This window comes from Ovis aries, chromosome X (genome assembly GCF_016772045.2).
Source record: "Ovis aries strain OAR_USU_Benz2616 breed Rambouillet chromosome X, ARS-UI_Ramb_v3.0, whole genome shotgun sequence".
Taxonomy (NCBI): Eukaryota; Metazoa; Chordata; class Mammalia; order Artiodactyla; family Bovidae; genus Ovis; species Ovis aries.
In genome coordinates this window covers 102,199,968-102,223,888 of record NC_056080.1, presented here as the reverse complement: position 1 = coordinate 102,223,888, position 23,921 = coordinate 102,199,968, and the positions used below count along the sequence as shown (strand labels likewise).

At 42.6% G+C, this 23,921-nt stretch overlaps 1 protein-coding gene across 3 annotated transcripts in view; it reads right to left on the bottom strand.

The window, feature by feature from the left end:
* The window catches only part of HS6ST2 (heparan sulfate 6-O-sulfotransferase 2), a 370,575-nt gene that overhangs the window by 31,307 nt on the left and 315,347 nt on the right, over positions 1–23,921 (bottom strand). Inside the window, exon 4 of one of the 3 annotated variants that reach the window (XM_042241641.2) lies at positions 13,010–13,096. The exons of the other annotated variants lie outside the window; for them this stretch is intronic. Coding sequence (XP_042097575.1) covers positions 13,010–13,096 — 87 coding nt within the window. The remainder of the gene's footprint in view (positions 1–13,009; positions 13,097–23,921) is intronic. 3 annotated transcript variants of the gene reach the window in all.

The following is a 23,921-nucleotide window of genomic DNA, read 5'->3' as shown; positions in this document are numbered from 1 at the left end:
CTGACTATTTTAGGGGAGAGGATGGCTTAAGCAACTAAAATAATCCTCTCTGCAAGCTAATGGTCTTTTCCTCCCCTCCAGGTTTCATTACAGCCTAGCACAGATGCCAGTTTAAGGAAATGGAGTGGAAATTGTGTGCATTCATCTAGTCTTCAGAGCAGAAGCCAGTTGAGGAGCATTACTCACAATCTGTGACATTTTTTTCTCCTCTAAGTATTTCAGGTTCAGCCTGGGTTTAGGGATGAGATCTCAGGGAACAATCACCGGTCAGTCAGCTTCCTTGCATTTCTTCAGAGCAATCTGGCCATAAGAAGGGAGGCGTCTCTTTTATTTATTTCTTCCTCTTCTTTTTTTTTTTTTAAACTGTTTTTGCTTTTTAAAATATTTATTTATTTATTTGGCTGCACCAGGTCTTAGCTGCAGCACGTAGGATATTCGATCTTATTGTGGCATGTGGGATCCACTTCCCTGACCAGGGGTTGAACCCAGGGCTCTGCATTGGGAGATTGCAGTCTTACCCACTGGACCACCAGGGAACTCCCTGGTTTTAAGAGCTTGCAGAAGCGGCACAGCGGAGAAAGCCTGGAATCCCATACTGTGCTTCCTCTATATCCTCAGGCTGGGGCTGTACCAAGGGTTATCAAACTCATTCTAAGCATTCTTTAAAAAATGAAATGTAGTCAGACCTCAGTATGGATAACAGATTAAAATGGAGTTACCCTCATCTCAGCAGTCTCTGAGGTGCTGCTTCTGCACCCAAGGGTTATTCAGAATATAGATTGAAAACCACTGATCTAGACAAAGGAAAGATGCAGCAAGTGTACCGTGATGGCTCGCTGAGCCCAGATAGCTTCTTTAGTCTTCTTTTTAGCTCTTTTTCCATCTGTTAGAAGCCAAACTAGGAATGGAGACTTGTGACTGAATGGACAGGCAGTTTCCTCGCCAGGAGACAGAGGTTTACAGAGCAGGGAGTATGTGGGAGGGAGAATAAACCTTTTTCTTGGTCCTCCTATAGCTTAGCACAAAGCGCCTTGTCCATTGTAAGCACTAGGTAATGAATGGGAACCATGACTCCCACTTTAAAAGAAATTTAAAAAAAAAACTAGCAGCCATCCACAAATCATGCCTTTGTTTCTTCTTTGCCATCAAGTGGGTGACAGAGAGCCAGATTGAATTCAGGTAAAAAAAAAAAAAAAACCCACACCCTCCAAAATGAATGTGTTTATAAGGACAAAGCTGGCTTATGTGCATCTCATAGAAGGAGGAGCAGTCCTGGGAAACAGATGTGGGTGGGTAGAAGCAGCAAACTATTTTCTGATCAAGATCACAATGGAAGCAGGTGTCCTTGTGACTACTGTGAAGGCACAGAACATCCTGATCACTCTTCAAGGTTCCACAGGCACGAATGGGAGAAGTGAAGGTAAACAGGCAGAGGCTGAGTACAGAGCATCTCATGAAAGCCCATGGAGAACCCATCTCCTCCTCAATCATGAGCAAGCAAGACACTGTTGAGGACCCCTTGGAAGCAACCCCAGCACTCTTCTGTCATTGTGCTCTGTGACTTCAAAAAAGGAGAATCAGTGCTCCTGGCTCAGGTCCATAGCCAGCCATACTCAGAGCTTGTCTCTGCTGAGGTGCCTGGACAGACACCCTGAAGGGCACCCTCCGGATTGGGTATGATCCATGCCACCAAAGCAAGTGATGAGCTCTCTTTGAACCAATGTCAAGGGTAGTTTTCAGATTAAATGAGAAAATATATGCATTTAAAGCACTTAGAATAGGGCCTGGTGCGTCTCTGATGAGATTACTCAGTTCTTACTCTTGCTGACTAATTACCAGCCCATTGATGACCATTCCCAATGAATTTACAGAGCATTTATCATGATTGTAAATCATGATAAATGTAGTTATTTTTTTTTCTCTCTCTAAAGGCATCCCACTCCAGTATTCTTGCCTGTAAAATTCCATGGACTGAGGAGCCTGGTAGGCTACAGTCCATGGGGTCGCAACACTTCACTTCAAACTTCAGAACTATGTTCAGAATTTTGCAAAAGTTTCTTCAATTTTCTTATAAAAGCTTTAAGCTGGTGTTAGGGTACAACATTGTTTTCCTTAAAATAAAATTATTTGACTATAAAAAAAGAATAGGGCTTGGTGGTATAGGGAGCACTTAATAAATGTTACTGCCTATTTAAAAATTCCTGATTCTTGGGACTTCCCTGGTGGCCCAGTGGTTAAGAATCCACCTTCCAATGCAGTGCACGTAGGTTTGCTCTCTGGTCAGGGAACTAAGATCCCACATGCCGTGGGGCAACTAAACTCTGACGCTGCAACTAAGATCTGACACAGCCCAGACATGGTTGGAGTCTTGGCGCCATCATCTGTTACCTACGTGACCTGGAACAGGTCAATGTCATCTCAGATTTCTTGTCAGTAAAAAGAGCTAATAATAACCTTTTCTCTATAGACCTGTTGTAATGACTAAACAGGATAACATTACGTAAAGCACTTTGCACAATACTGACATACAGAAAGCACTCAATAAATTATAGTTAGTAAAAGCATCATTATAGTAGTGGTGGTTTAGTCATTAAGACATGCCAGACTCTTTGAGGCCCCATGGACTGTAGCCCACCAGGCTCCTCTGTCCATGGGATTCTCCTGGCAAGAATTCTAGAGTGGATTGCCATTTCCTTCCCCAGGGGATCTTCCCAACCCAGAGACTGAACCTGGGTCTCTTGCGCCTTCTGCAGTGGAAGGCAGATTCTTTACCACTGAGCCACCTGGGAAGCCCCCAAAGCATCATTATATATTTGCTATATGTGAGGAATGGTTCAAACGTTTTCAATGTATTACTCAATTTAAATAAATTTTTTCTCAAATGTCACGTTTCAGTGAGGTCTTCTCCAACCACCTTATTTAAATTGACAAATTTTCTGTCTGTATCACTCCTTATCCCTCTGCCCTGCCCTTTCTCAACCCCTTCTTTAAAACTAATTTCTAAAACACTTAATAAATCGTTTTCTTGTTTAATGACAGTATCCCTCCACTAGAATGGGTATGAGGGTAGGGAATTTGGTTTGTTTCCTTCTTTTTTCAGAGCCTACAATAGTACCTGATATCTCAGAAGCAATCAGTAAAAGTTTTGAATGAATGAAGAATTTAATCCTCAAGAAAATCCATGAAGCAGACACTGTTAGTATGTCCCTTTCACAAGTGAAAAAACTGATGCACAGAGAGATTTAGAAACTTACCAAGGAAGTGCTGGGATTTGAAAACAGTGACTGGGCTCCAAGATTTGTCATCTTAACCACAGCACTATACTGTTTCTTTTAAAGAGCTCATGGAGGGCGAGAATGAGGAGTGGGGTGAGGGGAGAAAGGAGAGAAAAAGAGGGAGAAAACATGAATGAGAAAATGAGAATAATGGAAAAGAGTGTATGCGAACTTATGAAATTTAGAGTTTATTTTTCATTTAGCTTTTTTTTAATCCTCCTCTTCCTCCCCAAGAGAGTATCTACTCTTTTTTTGCTGATGAAACTTCTGTGCAAGACTTTGAGAATTTAGCTTTGACCTTTTGATAAAAGCAGTGATCATTCATTTGTCCCAAAAATATCATCTTTAGAGGACATTTCCATTGCCCAACTATCGCTCCATTGCTTTTATGTGTCTTTTGAACGAAGCTAAATGGGTAGGAATTATTTACACATTAGATAACTCATAGCTATTCAACACTGTACTAGAGGTTCAAACTTGTTCAATAAGGCAAGGAAAAAGATGCATCCATATTGGAAAAGAAGAATAAAACTATCTTTATTCACAGATGACAATTGTCTGTGTAGAAAATCTAATGGAATCTTCAAAAAAGCTCCTGGAATTAATATGTGAGCTTAGCAAGTTAGTAAAATATAAGATTGGTATACAAATACCAACTGTACTTCTATATCTTAGATATCATACCAAGTAAAGTAAGTCACAAAGAAGGGCAAATATCATATCATTCTGATTATATGTGGAATGTAAAAAAAGGATGCAGATGAACTTATTTATAAAACAGAAACAGACTCACAGACTTAGAAAATAAACATGGTTATCATAGGGGAAAGATGGGGAGGAAGGATAAATTGGAAGTGTGGGATTGACAAATACGGCTATATATAAAATAGATAATCAACAAGGACCTATGGTATAGCACAAGAAATTCTGCTCAATATTCTGTGATGACCTATATGGGAAGAATCTGAAAAAGAATAGACACATGTCCATGTACAACTGAATCACTTTGCTGTACCGCTGAAACCAACACAACATTGTAAATCAACTACCGTCCAATATAAAAAAAGTTTTTTGAAAAAAGTAAACTTGGAGAAAAACAATTGGAAGTTAAAATAAAAGAATACTATTTGCCATGCCATCTAAAGTATGAAAAACTTGGGGGATACATCTGAGAAAAGACAGGAAAAATGTGTACACTGAAAACTACAAAACATTGCTGAATGAGATTAAAGACAATTTCAATAAATGGAGAGATATGTTGTGTTCATAGCTTTCAAGACTCAACATCATTAAGATTTCAGTTTTTCCTATATTTGATACACAGATCGAACACAATCCCTGCCAAAATCTCAGCAGGTCTTTTTTCTTTTTCGGGAAATTTGCAGGCTGATTCTAAAATGCATATGGAAATGCACAGGACCTAGAATATCCAAAATAACTTCAAAAAGGAAGAATAAAGATTCACACCATCTGATTTCAAAACTTATGAGGCTAGGGTAATCAAGACTGTGTGGAACTGACATAGAGGTAAAATATTGATCAATGAAGAATCTGGAAAAAATAAATATATATGATGTACATATATATAATTGAGTTTTGATTTCAACAGAAGTACCAATGGAGAAAGGATATTCTTCTTCAATGATGGCACCAGAACAACTAGATGCTGCAACTGCTGCTAAATCACTTCAGTCGTGTCCGACTCTGTGCGACCCCATAGACGGCAGCCCACCAGGCTCTCCCGTCCCTGGGAATCTCCAGGCGGGAACACTGGAGTGGGTTGCCATTTCCTTCTCCAGTGCGTAAAAGTGAAGTCGCTCAGTTGTGTCCGACTCTTCGCGACCCCATGGACTGCAGCCTACCAGGCTCCTCTGTCCATGGGATTTTCCAGGCAAGACTACTGGAGTGGGGTGCCATTGCCTTCTCCAGGTCTGAGATGAATCCCTGGCAATAGGATTGCAGAAAGCTCCCACGTGGTTCTAATGGACAGTGAAAGGCTGAGAACTCCTGCCTTCAGGGAATGTAAGTTGTTGAATGTGAAGTGTTACATTTATTTTCTCTCTCTCTCTCTCTTTTTTTTTTTTTTCTGGCTAAACCGTGCAGCTTGTAGGACCTCAGTTCCCTGACCAGGGACTGAACCCAAGCCATGGCAGTCAAAACATGGAATCCTAACCACCAGGCCACTAGGGAACTCCCAAAGCAATGATTATTCTAACATCAACTTCCAAATACTGGTTTCCCACCTCTCACCTCCATGATAACTCACATTACCTTTTACTTTTGGAAATGTGCCATTATTCCAAAAACCTACGTTTACAGACTGGAAAAGAAGGTCAAAGCATGTTCAGATTTCCACCATTCATTTTCCCTCTGAACCCAACCAAAGAATGAAACACTAAGGAAATGAAGGGAAATTATCCTGAACAACTAGATATCCATATGTAAAAACAAAACTTTGATCTTTACCCTGCACCATATCCAAGACTTAAATTACATAACTGCCCTAAATGTAAAATCAAAATCATAAAATATCTAGAAGGAAACATAGATGAAAACTCCTGTGGGACTTCTCTGGTGGTCCAATGGCTAAGACTTCATGCTCCTAGTGCAGGGGGCCCAGGTTCGAACCCTGGTCAGGGAACTAGATCCTACGTGCCACAACTAATAGTTTGTAAGCAGCAACTAAAGATCCCATAATGTCTCAAGGAAGATCAAAGATCCCACATGCTGCAACCAAGACCCAGTGCAGCCAAATAAATAAATACAAATAGATATTAAAATAATAATAAATAAATACACTCGCTTTCTCCCCAGAAGGCAGGTCATAGTTAAATAAAAAAAAAATTTGCATTTTTGGGTCTGGCAAATATTTCTTAAATACACTACCAAAATCATAATCCAGAAAAGAAAAAAAAAGAAAATTGGATTTCAACAAATTAAAAATTTCTTCTCTACCTTTAAATGCTTCTACACTCCAGATTTTTAGCCAGTGTTGGATTCACAGTAATTATTTGGCTAGCACTGTGTTTCCATACTCTCTTAGAGTTTGCAGCTCTTCTACTGCAAACCATAGTGGGCCATGCTTGATTGGTTGTGTGAAAAACAACAGATTCGGCCTAGAGGCATTAGAAGATGCCATTGATTTAAGCTCTGTAATTCCTTGAGGTCAGAAAGAACTGAGCCCAAAGTAAAAAATATTGAGGTATAAGGGCAAGATGGAGTACTGATAGATAGACGGGTTGGGGAGGAGGGAGGAAGGGATGGAGGGAGGGAGAAAGAGTTCGAGAGAGAGAGAGAGAGGGACTGTGATGGAGAGACAGAGATTTGTTACTTGGAGGAAAGTGGAGGAGTTCTGTTGAACATCACCCTTCCTTGCATCCCTAAGCCTTCTCAAGTGCGAGAGGAGTGGAATTCCAGCCAGCACCTGGAAAGTGGATGTAACCTGAGCTCCACCAGAGCAGTGCCAATGAGAGTTTTCAACCATGTAGCCACAGAGGAAAAAGAAGAGTTATCGAGGACCCCTGTTCTAGAGAGCAGCATGCGGAGTCCGAGATTTTGTGTGGCAGGTGAGAAGGGAGAAAAATGACTCCTCCCTTCTAAAGGCTCATGAGCAGAACCCTCTTCTTGACTAAGCTGGAGAACCAGGAGCAGTCAGATCCTTAGGGGGGTTTTATTAACATGATGGTAGTTAGTATATTAACCATCACAGAGATGTGGTGGTGTATCTACTAGGAACTATTTCCATGACTGGACTATTTCTTCCTGGATGGTCCAGGACTTTCTTGTCTCAATCTATGGGCATGATGTATGTATTGCTAGCGGTGCTGAGGCTTCTGCTTCCCTATTTCTGGAGCTGGCAAAGCAGATAACCAGAGCTCTTATTTGGTCAGGATCATACTGGCCAGGTCACATTGTCCCCAGCTGCAGTACTTTGGCAGCTGAAGCAAGCATAATCACTAGTTGACATTTATTAAACAGTTGCCATGTGCCAGACACTAGAAGAGCCTTACTTAGATTATGATAATTTTATCCTCACAATAGCCCAATGAGGTAGGTACAAAGTTAATCAGTGATAGAGCCAGGATTCACATCCAGGTGCATCTGACTCCATAGCTGATGTCCTTTCAAATACACACAAGACTGCATGACTGTTTTATTTAAGGAGCTCTTTGAACAGCCCCATCTACAGTTGGTTGGCACTAGGTGAAAGCTCAAAGTATGCCAAACGTATGTGCTATTGACCCCTTGTTATTAAAAGTCCTTTTCAAATGTTTTAATTAGCTTCCTGCCCTATTAATAAGTGTACCTTCTTGGATAGATTTGACCTTTTTGTTGTGACCAAAGGTCTTGCACTATCCTGGATGTGGGATATTGGAGGAAAAAGGCAATTAGGCTACAAATGTCCTGATTCTCGGGCACACTCCACTCCATGTTGTTCTTAGAAATACATTCTGACATCAGCTTATGTCTCTGTCATTTGTCTTTTTCTACAAAGGAGCAACAGCAGAGAGGGAGGGGCAGGGAGGGTAGGTGGAGAGAAAAAGAGTGAGTGAGTGAGTTTGGGGCTTTGGTTTTCTACAAACTTTTGTGATATTAGACTTAGCCTAATAGCTAAACTAAGGCATTGCTGACATCATCATTGCATCGAACTATAGCGATGATTTGAAAAGTTAAATACTTGGCCATTTGATTGCTGTACTCATACAGCATACCACAATTTTGAAGTGAAACTATACACACACACACACACACACTTTCATACAGAGAGGCAAAACTAGAGGTTTTGGCGGTAGTCACAGCCTACTGTTTTAGAAGAAATACATGGCTCTCAATGAGAGGAAATGACATAATCATGAGATCATAGTACACAGGACTTGGACACTAGTAATCCACCTGCAAACAACTCAATCTGAACATAGAACTGCACCACACTGAATCCACACGGAACAACCAAGACTTTGCCTCTTCATTCTAAAGCAGGAAAGTTTTCCATTTGGATCCTGCCAACGAAAACCAAAGAATTGGTGTGTTTATTTATGAAGCTATCTGCTCCTGACTGTGCTCATCTAGTGACTGCTGAAAGAGGCCTGTTCATTATGAGACAGTTTGGCAAAAACAGGTTGGAGTCACTCTTCCTGTGGTATCTGCTACCAGGATTGGCTCTGGATAGATGTGTCCAGTGAGCAAGGTGTGACTTAACCGTCTCAGATTCCCCTTCTGTCCTCCCTTTCCTCCATTTTAGCATCGTTCCTTCCCTCTCCAGTTTCCTTCATTTAAGCTGACATTTATGGAACTGAATCCAACATTTATGGTATCTTTTACCAGGCACCATGCTTGGGTGCTCTGCCCTGGTCCTGTAATATTCATTGTCCTCCACTAGTATTTGCAAATTGAACTTGGTCCTTGTCTTTCCATACCCTGTGTCTATGTGAAAAACATCTCAGGCTGAGAGGACTGATTGATATTCAGCATCATCTGTAACTGTCTACAATCTAATTTTTAAATTGATGCCTCTAAATATTACACACACACACACCCTCAGCCTTGGTTGACTGACTTGAGTAAAAACAGCTATAGTAATCTACGAGTTCTCTTTATTGCTTTCTTGATGAAGGGGTGTGTTAAAGGCTCAAGATAGCTCAACAGTAATACTGAGAAAGGGTAACTGTCTAAACACAACTAGAATATCGTACTTTGGAGAAACAGTGAAGTATTTGAAAAGTGCATGCTATTTCCTTTCGTCATCACTACTGCTACATTTTTTTTTTAATGGAATGATTTCAATTTCTCCCCAAGGTCTCCATTTTCATGGAGGCTGACAGAAACCACAAATATGGGTATGGCGGTGTATGGAGGGCATAGCACTCATCTGGACATCCTGAGACTATGCTCCAAGCCTTGAGGGTGTGATTAACCAAAGTGCCTTGCTATTTGGGAGAACTGCAGCATACGCTGAAGTAGAAAGAGCACAGGACAAGTATTAGAATACCAGGATTCTAGGCTGACACCTGCTGATTAGATGCGTGACTCCGGGAAAGTGACTGACTCTTCTTGAGCCCTTATCTGGTCAACAAAAGGGTTGGTTTCATGTGACATGTGAACATGTTCTGATACAAACAGAAAATCTATAACAGCTCCTGTGGTTTCATGCATGCTCAGCCTTGATGGTTTAAGTGCTTGTTGGGAATAACCCAATGGATCAGCAAAGGGATTGTCTGTGGCCTGATGCATCGGACAGAATAACAGACTCACATTAGCAGAGGGAACTAAATTAAATATGGCAGCCTGGTCTGTTTGGTCTCTGATCAACCTCTGCCAAACCTATGCTTCCTGATCTCCGTGGTATGGCTCTGCAACTGCTTTTTATTTTCTTGTTCTGTCATTTTGGCTCACTGTTAGCATAGAATAAACTGCATATACCTCCCTGAAAGTCACTGCCAGGGTAGTCTGGCTCTGCTGCTCAGACATATCCCATTCCATCTGTTCCTCCCTGAAACAGAGGGCTGGCTACCCAGCTTCAGATGCAGGCAATAAAACTGAGCAAGCAGAATGACACAACTTTTAAGCTGTAGGTTTCTTAACCTAATAAGCCTGCTATACTGCATGTCGGTTGGCCCCAAATGAATTGAGGTTGGGAAAAAAGACACAACTGGTCATTCAGTTTTAGCTTTGACCTCATTCACAACTCTCACTCGTTTTCATCAACATGAGAGGATTCTGTCCATCTTAGTGATTAATTTGCATTTTCCTCTTCTGCCCTTGCCTTGCCACATGGGAGATAAATGGAGACAATTAAAGGATTCAAGGGTCACTTCTCAGAAGCCTTCATTGATATCCGCACATGATGTCTTCTCCACCTGGACCTCGGTGTTGGTTGGGGTGACTCTGTTGGGTCCACCAATGGAGGCTCTGTGACTGCTTCTCTGTGGGTACCACACTGCCATCCTCTGTTCTCTGCGAAGACTGTGAGTTCCTTGAGGGCACCTATTATATCTTATATCTGTCTCTGTGGCTCAGGGTCTAGCACAAGGGCACAGTGTCAAAGTTTGATATATTTTAGTGATGATTATTACTATTATTGGTGCTAAGGAAGGGTTATGCCAAAATTGTTCATTGGAAGACCCCATATAAGCATACAATATCCTCTCCAAGCCTCCATTTCCTCATATATCAAATGGAAATAATAATAGTGCCTACTTCATGAGCTTTTGGTAGGTGAGAATTAATGAGACAAAATGTATCAAGTGTTGGGGGACAGAGGTTGGCCCATATCACCCACTCAGCACATACTGGTCGTCATTATTTGGGGTCGTGAGGTATATTTGAGGCAGCTTAACTTGTCTTCAAAAGAGAGGAGGCCAATTACTTTTCAGAGAAGAACACACCTTCTATCTCCCAGCCTGTATCTGGCCTCAAAATAGCACAGAGGAACTCTTAAAAACTGCTCCATGTCTCCCTGTTATTACGTCAAATAACATGAGAAAAGCCAGCAGAACAACACCCACCCCAGATGCTGACTATTGTGAAAAGGCACCATGGGGAAAACCCCGGGGCTGGGGCAGAAACCCACCTAGCTCCCTCCTTCCCCACCACACTCCCTCAAATCCAGGAAATAACCACTCTCTCTGACCAATAATAACGTGTTCCTAAACATTGACAGACGTTGTTTTGTTCTAGAAAGTATGGGAAAATGACACCCCCCCCACCAGATAGTCTCACCATATTCATGGAAGGTCAGTACTGCTGCTGTTGACAAAAATTTTCTGAGAAGGAGAAAATGTACAGAGAAAGAGTTAAAAAAAAAAAAAAAACAACTTCCTGCCAACTGATGGGAGATAAGAGAGAGAACCTGAAACATAGCCTTGAAGAGAATACTGTCTATTGGAGAACTTTTTATTCTTCATCAATAAGCCCCTCCCCGCCAAAGAATGAAGAATTGACAAGAACACACACAATCTGGGTGTCACATACACGAGAGACAAAAGACACCCAGCTCAGAATGTGCAGGAAGGGAGGCCCTCACCATGGCAGAAGCTTGGGAGTTGCCCAGATCCAGCAAGTGGGTTATAAGATCGTGTTTATCTACTTAAGAATGTATTTATGCTGGCCTCTATGTTAACAACTCGGGAATGGTATTAGGTACATGTTCCCTATGTCATCTGAACTCCAATTCTACCAACTGCTCTTTTGTGGCTCACTGAGACTCTTCACTCACAAGTTAAGAGTCTGGGTTCCATAAAGCCTAAAGACACAAAACAAGGCTCTTTCAAAGCACAACAGCAATCACAAGTATCCCTAACTATACATCAGGGTCTAATAAATGGAGACTGTGCCCTGCAGTTGTCAGCAGGACAGGTGTGTACAAGATACCCAGACAGGGCCTGCCATTTCTGCAAGCATGGAGTTCAGAGTGATTCTCCAATGCCATCTCTGTTACCTGTGGGTGCATGCTGACGATGAATTGGGACTAATTTGGAAACAGCTGCTGGAGGGTGTGTGCATCAATTCCCTTCCTTCATAATTTATACAGCATTTTGATTGTGGTGTTCAGCGATAAATAACTGAAATGAGTTCTAACTGCTCTGAGAGGCCGTCTTATGTCTTCACCACTGCTTTTGATATTCTCCAGGATAGCACACATTCAACTTTATATGCAAACCTGAAATGGTATTCAGGAGAAAAAGGGGGGGAAAAAGGCAGCCAATAGATCTTTCACTTTGGGAACTGAAAATAAGATCAAACTGCAGCATTTACGGCCCAATGCTGAATACATAAGATATGTGACCGTTACAAATTCACCTTTCGTAGCAAAGCTGTGCTCTTGTAGTGACATAGCTTATTGCTAGATTAGAGCTTTTAGCATGACGAAGGCATCTTTCATCTTCTCCTGGATGCGGGCTGGGTGCTCCTTTGGGGCTGTATTTCTGCCTGTCACAATGCCCGACAGCGCTGAGACAGAGGGCTTACAAGAAGAGGACCCGAGTCATTCACCAAAGGGCTGCAGCCACTTTCAAAAGGGAGCATCTACTTGGAGATATCTTATCTGCAAGAGATCACACTCTCTCCAATTGCCATGCTCTGCTAAAGCCAGAGAGAGGTCAGCCAACATTGTTTCATGGAATCAACCCAAAGAGCAAATCTAACATCCCAAATATTCAGCCAATCCAAGTTTTTGGCAATACCAAAAAGACAGTTTCCGGTAGGTCATAGTACAGGTCAGTCCACAGGAAAAGAATACACATATCATGTACATCAGTGATATGGCCACAATGTACACGCACTTAAACCAGGCCAGTTATGGAATGGCTTTCCAGATTCTTCTAAATCCACCCCAAATCTTAGTGTATGGATCAGACAGATTTTCATGAATTTTACAAATCATAAAATGATTGATCAGTGCCACTGCTTCTCCTTTCTTCACTTTTTGAGAAGTACAGTTCAAATCTTGCATTGCTCTAAGTCCTTGGCCGTCGTCACAATCAGCCCTAAAAGCTCTCTTTCCAAAGTCACCTCCTGACGCTCCCCTCTCTCTCTTCTCCCTTCTTTAGTCTTTCGTGCACCCAATATTCCTGACACCTGCCTCACTCATTTAAATTCCCCAGTGACTAACCCAAAGCGAAGCCCACAGAAGGCATTCCACAAATCTCTGAATGAATATGAATGAATGACAAAATGAGGACAGCACATGGCTTTGTGACAGCTATGTCAGGTGCATGGGGGCACTTTTCACTTACTTCCCATTCTTAGATGTGTTCCGGGCCTTTGCGGATGATGGAGAGTTGGCGCCTGGAGTAGTGTTTGGAGAACCCTGTTTATCCTTACTATACCCACAGAAAGAATAGAAAAAGATATACAACCATGACCACAGAGACAAAAATGAATTAGTCATTTCATTTCTCTCATTTCATTTAAAGATTTTCAAGGTGCCTCTCTTGATCTCTCAATCTATGTGTGTGTGTGTCTCTCTGTCTCTCTCATCTGTCAAAATAAAGCATGATCTTATCCAGAGCTGCCCTTCAAAGGTAAAGAGAGTGGGGACCATTGGTCAAATTCAAAGAACGCTATTCTTCTGACATTCAAAGCTTCAGCTGGTGGATGCCATTCATGATAGCACCACAGCCCAGGGCCCCAGGGAGGCTCTGGCCAAAAAAAAAAAAAAAAAAGTCTTTAACGTAAAATCCTTTATTTGTCTCTGGGTTCTCTGTACTTCGAGTTCAGTTCTGAAGCTGCTGACTTGTGAAGTATGTGGATGCCAAATGACTTCTAAAAGTCTTTGGGAGATACTATCAGATGAATTAATAATTCTCACTCATAATGTTAGCATAGGAAGGCCGTGAATCCAGATATTCTTTCAGGAGAGGCACCACCTGCTTCATGAGTAATTGAATTTAAATCTCCACCTTCAATAACTCCACAGCTTATGTCAAACCTTGGAAACAATTACGAAATAAATCACTAGGAAGGTCTGCTTAATCTCATCAGGTTAATAAACGTAGACAAATTAATCACTGGAAAGTAAACAAAGAGGAATAATTGATTGGAGGCTTCTTGATTACTTTATTCTATTTTCTTTATCAAACTTTTTTTACCATTATCTTCAACTCAGCTGCTCTGCCTTGAAATTATTACTTTACTTCATCTTCAGATTTCCATGGAAACCAATGCAAAGCCCTTTTCCCCCTTGATGATGTGTGGAATTATTTATCCTGATTTCATCAGAAAGATTTTTTTTTTGTTAGTAAAGATCTACGTCAGCATAACCTTTTATGAAAAGTCAAGGTAAAAAAGAAAAATGCATAGCTTGGCTTTCAGTGAGTATAATAGAGCCTTCCAAAGGCACAGAATATTGTCTGAGAGAATGTCAAAGAGCTTTCCAGATATTTATGAATCTTTTAAGTACATCAGAAATAGGTCTCTACAAAGAGCTGTATTTAAATGTGGGGTGAGGTGGGGTTGGGGGGTCAAAAAAGATATTCTGCCTCGCATCCATCAGCTTTAAGTGACTCCATGGATGTGAATGGAACAAGAGATAACCATGGATTCCCGGTGATAGAAACTGCCTGCCGTGCAGGAAACCTGGGTTCAATCCCTGGATCCAGAAGAGCTGTTGGAGGAGAGCATGGCTACCACTCCAATATTCTTGCCTGGAGAATCCCGTACACAGAGGAGCCTGGTGGGCTACAGTCCATAGGATCACAACGAGTCAGACATGACTTAGCAACTAATACTCCCAGGAACTGCCAAGGCAATCCAGATGTGTGTGGGCAAAGGGCTAAAAAGACAGATAGCAAAAGTTCCAGCAGGTAGGATTGTGTCCAGGAGGGCCTCAAAACAGTTCTTTGAAGTGGGAGTCACCGAGGTGAGCTTCAATCCTTCTGCTGGAGTGAGTGGCTCTGGACAGTGGCCACATAGTCTGTCTCAGAGGAGGTGTCAGAAGTTCACTGAGGCAGTGCTGAAGAACTCATGCAGCGCTGCTCCTGCCTGTCCATGCTGACTTCCTGGCAAAGACCTTCTTAACCATCCCTGGACCATACCAGCTACCACTGGCATTCAGAACCTCGCTCAGAAATGAAGTGATAACACTATTGGACAAAAGATTGGAACGCAGAAGAATTCTAAACTGTCTCTTCCAGAAGGCTGCTGCTGTGTCATGTGAGGGATGAAATATGCTGTGTGTTGCAAAATTCAAGCAGGTCTCAATTCCACACTCTGCTCACTGGCCACTGAGTCTTCCTCTGCCCAGCCTCTCATTCAAACAGAAGGCAGTGGGAAACTTTGCTAAAAACCTTTGGAAACAAAGGCCCTTTCGATCTTGCAGGCTGCTAGGCTCAGAGGAGGTGGTCATTTGGCACCCTGTTCCCCCAAGTCACGAAGTGCATGCATTCTTGTTCTTTTGAATAAAAGACACCCATCCCCACTGCTGTAGTCCCAAATCTTTTTGCCTTTTTATACTGTTCATGGGGGTTCTCGCGGCAAGAATACTAGAATGCTGGTAAAGATTGAAGGCAAAAGAAGAAGGCAGCAGAGGATGAGATGGTTGGATAGCATCACTGCTTCAATGGACATGAACTTGACCAAACTTCGGGAGATAGTGAGGGACATGGAGGCCTGGCGTGCTGCAGTCCAAGGGGTCACAAAGAGTCGGACAGAACTTAGCAACTGAACAACAACTACAAATTCCCAAAGCTGTGCTTTGGGAGCCAAGGCTCCTTTAAAATCATAAGTGACCATGTTTAAGGTCAATGCAGGGCACCACAGGACATCAGGAAAAGCTGTCAGCTGCTTTATTATTGTTAACTGCTGCTCTGGAGGTGGGGGTGGTGGTCCTGGAGCAGTTGTCCTTTAAGTGATGGAAATAAGGACTCCTCTGACCTACTGCCAAATCCTGCAAGTGTAGATTGGAGGGGGAATAAACACAAATACTTTCTCAGAAAAATTGCAGGTGGAAGGCAAGGCACCAAGACTAGGGGTGAAAGTAATCAAAAATTCAAAATATTTGTTTCATGCCAGCAGCAGAGATCCACTGACAGGGGCAAAAGGGAAAGGGAAAGTGAAAGTCACTCAGTGGTGTGTGACTGTGACCCCATGCGCTGCCACCCACCAGGCTCCTCTGTCCATGGGGTTCTCCAGGTAAGAATACTGGAGTGGGTAGCCATTCCCTTCTTCAGGGGACCTTCCTGACCCAGGGATCGAACCCAGGTCTCCTGCATTGCAGGAGGATTCTTTACCAGCTGAGCCACCAGGGAAGCCCCAAATGGCTTCCAAAGTGGCAAAATGAACCTGAAAGTGGGGGAGGGACAAGCAGAACAGTGGCAGGCTTGGATCCTTGGAGTTTAATTTTGTAGATGTATCAGTACTAAGGACTGTTGTATAGAAAGGGTGGCCGAACATTGAGGGGAAAGAGCCATCGTTCTTCCTCAAAGTTCCAAGCTAGGTAGGTAAGTCTGGACAAGATGCTATGATTTTGAAACTTTGAGAAAGAAAGACCCTGAGTTTTTCAGAAGCAATCCAAGAAAGAGAAAGACAAAATCCTGCAACTGCAAACTGAGAGCCTCAGAGATCTGGAAAAACATGGGTGGACAACCCAAAGGATACTGACCATGGAAGGAAACATCTGGTAATCCCAAGGGCTTACAGGAATAAGTCCTGCCTGCTTTTAGGCTTTATGGGTGATAACTTGGGGTATATGAGGTTCTAGAGGGCTGCCTGAGATTACAGCCAGTTTCCAGTTTACACTTCTGGAACAAGAGCATTCCAGCCATCATTATTTTGTCTGTCTCTAGACCACTTGTCAGCCCTTTTGACTTCCATCTCCTCTTTGGATCTTAAAAGCTACGGCCCGAAATCCCAGAGGGCATGGATCCAGGCTTCTCCTACTCAGGACTAAGCTATCTTCTTCAGAGGGTAAGATTCTTTCCTCTTTCCCTCCCAATCCAGCCTCCTCAAAGACGTATGAACACAATTCCAGGTGAGCTCCTGATAGGAAAATGTAATGGATGGCAGCCCTCTCTCTGTCTGCTTGGTTGGCTGTCCATCAAATAGCAAATAAATCATTTTCCACAGGCTCCACAAATGTCTCCACCACCAGAAAAGTGGGGGAAAAAATCCTGCAATATTATGCACATTGTATTCAGGTGGGAAAACTATGACTAACCCAACTCTTCAGCATTTTCAAAGTGTTTCAGATTGAATAATTTGATGCTGAAATGGCATCCAGTGTACTTCACCCCAAATGGCAATCAGATCCACTCCAACCTGGATTTTTTGTAGGTCAGAGAGGTATTTGAGGGAGAAGAACCTAGCAGTTCAAACATCCTTGACTCACTTTCTTGGTGGGTGGCATACAGCAACTTCTGCATTTCTTATAGTACTTTGTAAGCTGTTTTTGAAATTAATTCATCTCAGATCTACGAGAAATAGTTGTGTTGCTCTAAGTACAACAACACTGAAATTTTAAAAATGAAATTTCAGGGTCCTAGGAAATTGAAACACTATTTCAGAAGGGGAGTTGGGCTATAATACTCATTGTCTACTATCTTTTATTTGGCACTTAGCATGTGGTACCTGTAGACCTACAGTGTGGTTTATATTTTACTGTTTTTCTGTCTCTGCAACTAGCTCTTAAGACGACGCTTCAGAAACATTTGTTAAACAAATAAATGAAAAGTCTGCATTTTGGCTCAGTGGAAGAGTTCTGTGATTGATTATTGATGTCTGGCACCAGTGTGAGAGAAGGAAGTGGTGACATACCAATCCCATATGTTCCATCCCTAAAGAAGAATGGTCTGGGAAAACTGGATTCCAATTACTGATGGTTGATCATCATGTGAAATCACAGACTCTTAGACTGAAGATAACCTGGACTCCAGGAACTTGGGCAAACTGAGGAAAACAGTGAAATATGGCTCCAGAACTAATCTTCTATATCCATGTGTGGGCCTGAGAGTTGCTTCTTTGTAAATCACATAGCCCCTCATAGATCTTCACATCTGCTAGAGAATGGAGTCTGGTGTTCTCCAGACAGGCACTGCTATCATGACAACAGTCAGCAACTGGGCGGTGCCCAAACGTGCATATGGCTCTTTTTTATCTTTCTGCCATTTTTCTGACAGGCTCACCTTTTCACTCCAAGCTCCTGCCACCTTTAGCATCAGGGAGGGAGAGATGGTCAGGAATTCTGGCCTGGGCTCGGTCCTGCGAGCCTATCTTCCACCATAAATTCAGCCTAAACACCAGCGGAAGTTTTATTGCATTTGTATGGCTTTCAGTGTTTTTCCAGTGTGTGTTCTTCTAAGTGGTAACAGAAATGAAACCCAAGCTGTTCTTTAGGGGTTACTTCAGGTCTCTCTTGGGAAATGGTAGCTACTCTTTGTTCCCTAGAAATGACCCTCAGCTCCTTAGAGCTCCCAGGAAAAGGAGCTGTGCTTAAAAAATACAGACTCTACCAAAGATAGAAGCTCTCATTTAGTATTCTTTCCAAAAGGTGCTTGAGTCCCCTCTACAGCCTATCACCCTACCACATGGCTGTCATTTGCAGCCCTTTAAATCATGATTGTTTCCCCATGAAAGCCTGCTTTTCTATTTTCTAAAAGGCTCACATTGCTGAAGTATTTTTGTCCTTGTCCTGCTACTGAGCAAGATGCCTCTTCAAATATTGATTTCCTTTAATTAGAGCTGATGAGGCTTCTTCATTTCATTTTTTTTTTGTCTTTCTAGGTTATGTCCTGAGTGCTTTTCTTTCTTGGCTCCAAACTTTTTCATTTTCTTCTACCCGATGTGTCTAAAGGAGAGTCTATACCTCTTTAAAGCATCCTCTTCTCATGATCTATGATTTCTGTTAATCATCAAGCAAAAAATGTTCAGTTCTCCAAGCTGTGCTTTCCTTTAGCTTCCTCCCCTAGGTTCCCTTTGCTTAACTATGGGCAATGACTGAGGGTCTTGAGATAAGAGAAAAGCTCATCTTTATTGCTGTGAAGCCCGGTGTGGGTGTGATCTCTTAGAAGCAACCTCAGGCGTTCAAAGCACTTACTCAGAAATCTTGCATTCTAATCCTGGCTGCCAGGAAGGCATATGACTTCCTTGTGTCTTAGGATCATCATCTCTAAAGCGGAGGGCATTCAGCTGATCAGGCAAACCATTCACACAGAAGTTCACAATTACTTTACTCTGCAATTGCAGAGCTCTTGGCAAAGGCACCTGGGACACTTGCATTATCTTGCCCTCTCCCCCTCCATGAACTTCTCATTCTCACAACTCACCACAGGGGCATTGGGGAGCAAGAAGCTTATAGATTATCGTTGCTGTTTTGCTCTCTTCACCTCTTGACACCTGCTGTTTCTGCCCAGGGAAATCGGTTGCATCCCTGAATGCCTCACTGGGATCAAGAAAGAACATTAGTCACTTTCTAAATTATACTGTCTCTTCATCTCGGCTGGCTATTCACTTAAGTCTTTACCAAGGGCTTGGATATTGGCTACAGACTGTCAGAGAGGCCACTGGAACTGTGTCCTACCACTACTGAATTCACATCTGGTCCTGGGCCACTCCATCAGATAGGGGATTGAGAAGCAAAATAATAATAATAATAATAATAGTTCTGGTGTTGGATGGTTTAGGGTGATTGAGATCTGAAATATGATGGGAGCTTGGACCAGAATGATCATTATGGGGATGGAAAGAAGGAAACCCTGCACAGCATAGCAAAAGGAAATGACTGAACTTCAGAAGTGACTCCATCTGGAGAATGAGAATAAAGTCTTCAAGAAAGCTGATGAGAAGGTTGGAAGCTGAATGCCTGAAAAGATAGAGGTGCCAGTGAAAGAGACAGATTAGTTGGGAGGGGCATCTGGGCCAGAGAGGAAGATGATGGATTTGGTCAGGAGCCTAGCGAGTTGGGGAGTTGATGGACAGTGTCTAGCAGGCAATTAGAGCGATGGCACTGCAGCTCAAGAATAAAGACAGGGTCAGATGTGCAGTCATCTCTCCCACGTGAGAGTCAAGGTGGTGATGGGACTGCGATACGTTGTGATTAATGAGTGGATGTTTGGGATGAGGGACAGCCTGGACCACAATCTGCTTTCTTCCACCCAGTTTGTGATAATTTACAAGTGGGTTACAAAGTCTTATATTCCAGGAAATATAAGTGAACTGTGCCAGTTCACTTAGTCATATAGAGTTCAATGCTCAAGTTAATGAGAAACTGCAGCGCTTGAGCCTTCTGCAGGCCACTGATTTTCTTCATCCTGTGCCTACAGACTGCTTGTCCTCATCCTCTTAGCCCAGCCAGACTGCTTACAGGTCACAAGGGGAGAGGTGGGTGGCATCACTGTCCATCCATTCCCATAACAACAACACCTGACAAAGTACCTCCCAGGCTGCTGTCACCTTGGTATAAGGAGGGCAGCCTGGCAGAGAAGCAAAATGCAGCTTTAAACTTTGGCTTCACTTGCAGCTCACATCTCTTCCTCTTTGCTCCCGTCTTCCAAGGCCTAACCTAAAAGGTAGGCCCTTTTCCACTCTGGCGTCTCGAGAGATATCCCACTTTCCCTCTTGAGCCTTGAAAGGGGAGGAGAGTTGGTGATGGACAGGGAGGCCTGGCGTGCTGTGATTCATGGGGTCGCAAAGAGTCGGACACGACTGAGCGACTGAACTGAACTGAACCTTACAACAGTGGCTTCAAGACTTAGATGTCAGCATTACCTGGAGAACTTGTAAAACCCAGATGGCTGGGTCAGACCCCCAGTCTCTGATTTAGCAGGTTGAGGAAGTTCCCAGGTGATCTGACATAGCCGGCCTATGGAGCACATTTTGAGAACCAGTACCTCATGGCTTCTTGGCCTTTTGGCTAAGATCAGGCGGGCAGAACCACTGCCTCACAAGACACATGAGAAAGCCACACTCAGTAGCCATCGAGGGGTTACAATCCGCCATATGCATTGGCTCTGTTTTCCAGGCAACACGATTAGACTCTTCTGGATGAAACGTCTCTGCCACCCTGCTGTGCTGCTCCTGAGTCAGGAAAGAGGCAGACACAAAGGGCTGCTGACGTCCAGCCCTGGAGAAGCTCGTCTTTCCTGAGGAAGTGGCAATTACTGCAAACACCACAGAGTGGAGCTCAGAGCAGGTGAGAGAAAAATTGGATCTGACAGCATTAATTGAGCTTGAAGTTTTATTTACTGAAAATGATCTGGCGTAATTAAAAATTCACAACTGGAGTCTAGCTGGTGAGCATTATACATTAGGGAGTCCCTAAGAGGAGGCCAGAAAAGTCTCAATGAACTTTTAGGAAAAGCCAAAGAGGCCAATTACCGTGGCAGGAATTAGCGCACAGAGAAAAAAGAGAAGTCCATTCATTTCTTTGGAAGTGTGATTCTGACTTTATACTTCAGAATGACATGAACCAAGGCTGTTGCCAGTGGGGCAGGCAGGAACTGATCATTTATTCATTTCCTTTTTCTTGGTGAACAATTACTTTGTTTTGACTTTCTACTAACTCTGTTCTTACAGTATTTTCAAGAATGCTCACTCTGCCTGCATGTTATATATTAAATTGTTTGAGGACAATGGAGGTAAACTGTGTTCCTATCTGTTCATAAAGTTAATTTCTTGAGATTTTCGTCATACAGAAGGTTTTCATTACCTGCTGACTGCTAAGCATCCTGATAAACGTGGCTTCTGACATATGTTTGTTGAATAGAACAGACTAACCCATATGAAGTTAGAGGTTTGGTAACAGACTCATGTGCCTTTCATTTTTTGTTCAAATGACTATACCAGACTGCACTGTAGGCTTTCAAACATGATAAGACTATTGCAGTGCCATTTCTTGGCTCCAGTGCCCACAGATATGAACTTAAGCAGACTAAAACCAGCAGGAATCAGCACTTTGGAGAATGGCATTGCCAAATGAACTGAAGGCAACTCCGAAGTTGTGGGAAGAGGATGGGTGCTGGATCAGGCAGATGTGGGGTTGCCTTCTGTCTCTGTAATAGCTGGAGGATCTTGGACAGCTTGGGTGACAGAGGCAGGGTTGCTCCTGCCTAACCAAGGCCTCTGATCTTAACAGTGGGGATTCAGGGTATCAATTCTCTAGCTATGTGCTGGAATTCAAAGCCAAGAGCATTCAAATATACTTTTGTGGCTGAACTCCACATCTTAAGAGCTTTCTAAAGGGGTGATTGTATTCAAGATTTTAAAGTGCAGCTGGCTTCCCAGGTGGTGCTAGTGGTAAGAACCCACCTGCCAATGCAGGAGATTTAAGAGACACAGGTCGGGGAGATCCCTGGGAGGAGCGCATGGCAACCCACTCCAGTATTCTTGCCTGGAGAATCCCATGGACAGAGGAGCAAAGAGTCGGACATGACTGAAGCAACTTGGCACACAGCACACACAAGGCGCTGATTGTATTCAACATGTAAAACTGCAGCTGGCTCCTTAGAAATACAGTGGAAGGGCCATGTCCACAGGGTGTTGAAAGTGTTTTCTGGAGTAGTTAGGAAAGAAAAGTTCTCGCAACTCTGCTCTAGAATGTCTCTTTATAGCACTGTATCTGTAAACCAAAGGTTTTCACACATTTCTCTTCATTTATATTGAAAAGGACAGTTTAAGACTCCAAAATATTTCCATTTTTAAACTGCTCAACCATCACCCATTCAGGGATCACGTATCTGTGTGAATGCATGCTGTTTCTAAGTAGGGGCTCTTTTACCAATGTCATCTGTTCTATGATGCATATAGGCAACTTCTGACTTGCTTTTCTGAGTGAAATCCAATAATCAGCTTCTTTCTGTTGTGTTCCAATTTGGAAACCTGAGCATTATTCTACTGTGTATGTTCATGGAAGATTAAAACACTAAAAATTCATGGAAACAAATCTTGTTCTCCATCGCTCATTAATCACTGTTAAATGCTAGGTCTTGCATAATTTATAATAATATATTTCTTTCCACGAATATGAGTGTTTAATAACAGTCTAGTCTGACACAGAACACTTAGCTAAGCCAAAGATTAAGTTGAAGGCTCTTTATTGAACATACCCTACTCCAGGCAAGGGAAAGACTCAGAAATATGGAGCTAGAAGGCTCCTCAGAGAGAAGAAAGTAAAGTTCAGAGAGGAGAATGGATGGACCCAAGGGAGATATCCAAAGAGGGACATTGAATTAATGATAGAATTTGGCTGGCACCTGGCACACTGGGCCAGCGCCCCTACAGAATACAGACCAAGGCAGGAAGGCTTGGGCCCAGAGGAGGTAAACATGAATGAACTGTGGCTCTATTTGCCAAAATAAGTAGTACAAGAAGCAGGGTGGGGAGGAAATCTTTCAGAGTGGGGAGAGTATGTGGAAGGAGATGAGAGGTTCAATTTGAGGTTATGTTGAGATTTATGTGCCTGTGGGGCACAAACTGACAACTGGATCTATGGTTGCAAAGCTTAGTTACATATACCTCAGCTGGAGAATGGTCTCCAGAGATTTTGGAGTCTTCAGCATACTGGTGGTATTTGAAAATCTTAAAGTAGAAGAGGTTATACAGGGAGAGTATGTAGAATGAGAAAAGAAGAGCCTGGGAAGAAGATTAAGAAGAACAATCCAGAATGGAGAAAGCAGGCTCATGTAAACCAAAGGAGAAATTGCAACTGGAAGCATGGATGTTGCAATCATAAGAGATGCATTTGCTGATGGTAAGACAGTCTTGCCTTTTGGGTTTCCACCTGCTCCATGTTGCTTTCTCCTAGCGCACTTTTCTAATTAGTTGTGGTATTGCATCGGTTATGCTGTCCTTTATAATGCCAAGAGTATTCAATAGAGGAGAAGCCTTCTTGATCACATGCAAACTGTTCTCTTCAATTGCTGAAGGGAAGCATCTTGTGCCAAACAAGTCCATAATTTTCAGCTTTAGACATATTTTTCAGTCTGTCTTCATTTATTGAAACAAAAGTCAATAAAAACAGAAACTGTTTTAGTGCCTAATCTAGATGAAGCAACTGTATGAAAGTTTATACAAATATAGTTATAATCTCCTTAAGAGCACTAGTCTGCTTTTCATTATTGTTCCTGTTGTTTCCTCTATTATGTACAAAATCAGAAATGGGCCTTAGCGTTCCCCCCTTGGCTTTAAAAGGAAATCTTGACTCTGGAATAATCAGAA